Below are 1,780 nucleotides of genomic sequence, written 5' to 3'. Positions count from 1 at the left end.
AGTCCATGATCACCCCCAAATGCCCCAAGAGTCAGGGAAGTGGGGGGGGGGCTCTAAAGGAGAGGAGAAGGGCAGAAGGGAGGAGAGGAGAGAGAAGGCCTCCTTTTCATTTGGCATCTCCCTTTGCTAGTTCCGTAAGTGCCCCATCCTTTAGGATGCCCTGTAACTGCTTGGAGGCCCAGAGCTCCAGGAAATACCACTCACAAGGGATGTTCAAACTCTTCCCCAAGACCACCCTACAGGGCGATAAGGTTTCCACTTGGCCCCACAGTTTCCAAGGGTCATACCCCCACCTGCTGGTGCTGGGGGGCAGGGTGGGGTGGGAGGCAATACAGCCTACCCCTAGCCAGGGCAGATGTATGATGTGTGCCACTGCGACTGTCCACCCAGCACTTCCCGCAGACCCTACTGCACCACTCATTGAGGGCACCTCCTCCCCGAGCAGGGGTCAGTCTCTGCACAGTCCCAGTCCCAGTAAGACATCATCATAAAACCGAGGGAGGAAAGTTTTCAGGGGGTAGCACTCTGATCCCTCAGCCAGCACCTAAGGCCACCAAGAGAGCCCGGGACCCCTGTCTGTCCCGTGGCGATTGCACACGTGCACCCCTGCCTAAGCCCACGGGGAAGCGCTAGGGCCCCCAGTGCTGCGCGCGGGAACCACAAGCACCCCCTCCCCGGGCGGGCGCGGCCCCGATCCGGGCCAGGAGCAGCGGCGCCCCCGCGCGTCTACCCGCCACCGCCCCGCGTCTGCAGCAACAGGAGCGGCACCTACTGTGCTTCTGCGGGGCGGCTCCCGCGTCCATTGTCTGCGTTGGCAGCAGCGCGGTGGCAGCGAGGGCGCGGACCCGGGCGGTCAGTGGCCGGGCTCCGCCTGGGGCTCGGGCTCCGGGGGCATCGCTCCGCCAGCTCGGGCTGTGCGCGCCGTGACACTGCGCCCCGTGGAGGCGCCACGCGAGGAGCGCGCTGTCACTCGTGCCGCCCGCACCACACCCCCTGCCCGCCCCGCGCTGGGAGGGGGCCGGGGGCCCGGGCTGCGCTGCGCTGCGCTGCGCTGCGCATAGAGCGCATGGAGCTGGGCGCAACGTGGAACCGCAGGGGAGCGCAACGCGCCGCCGGGGGCGCGGGGCGGACAGCGGGGCTAGCGCCCGCCCCGCGCTGCCCCTGCAACCAAAGTATTCTTTCCGCAAAGATGCACCCGCAGCCTCCTCCTCCACCTCTGCATGGCCCGAGCCTTGGACCAGGAGGGGGCGGGGCCGAGAGCGCATCCCCCTCTCGCGGCTGCTCCTTGCAGCCAAAGCGTTGAGCGGGAGGTCATTTCTCCCCGCCCCTCACTACCCCCAGGTGCTTGAAAGAGGAGGGTCTGGGTCACCTCTCCTTCAACCAAGATGTTATCAGGGCGCACATGCAGAGCGCAGAAAGTCCTGAGACAGGTGGGGAAGGGTGATGGCCCAGTCCCAAGAGCTGGGCAGGAGCATCCCTCACCTCCCTTCAGGAGACATATTTCTGGGTCAGGGTGAGAGAGGGTTTGGCGCTGGTGTCTTGGAAACCGCCACTCAGGCCTAGAGAGAGGTCCAAAATGGGAGTTGTAAATGCAGTGCTGGCACCCCTCTGGGCAGCCACTTGTCTCCCCACACAGCCTCTTCCCACTGTTCCAGGTCCTGGAGAGTGCCCACAGCCACTGGCATAAGCAGGTCCTGGACTCTGAGGACAGTTCTTGAGACCTTGCTAGACTGGGCTTCCCAATAGCCTCTAGCTCTTTCTTCATAGGGTGACCCTCTCT

The 1,780-nt window shown here is 64.8% G+C and overlaps 1 protein-coding gene across 1 annotated transcript in view; it reads right to left on the bottom strand.

Annotated features, from left to right (window-relative positions):
* Plch2 (phospholipase C eta 2) overlaps nt 1–835 on the bottom strand; it is a 62,885-nt gene extending 62,050 nt beyond the window's left edge. Inside the window, exon 1 of the mRNA XM_008852645.2 lies at nt 773–835. Within this exon, the coding sequence (XP_008850867.1) occupies nt 773–803 (31 nt within the window). The 5' untranslated portion in view covers nt 804–835. The remainder of the gene's footprint in view (nt 1–772) is intronic.
* Nucleotides 836–1,780: the final 945 nt, after the last annotated feature.

The sequence above is a fragment of the Nannospalax galili genome, unplaced genomic scaffold (assembly GCF_000622305.1).
Source record: "Nannospalax galili isolate Female #2095 unplaced genomic scaffold, S.galili_v1.0 scaffold806, whole genome shotgun sequence".
Classification (NCBI taxonomy): Eukaryota; Metazoa; Chordata; class Mammalia; order Rodentia; family Spalacidae; genus Nannospalax; species Nannospalax galili.
This window is presented reverse-complemented; position numbering and strand designations above follow the sequence as displayed.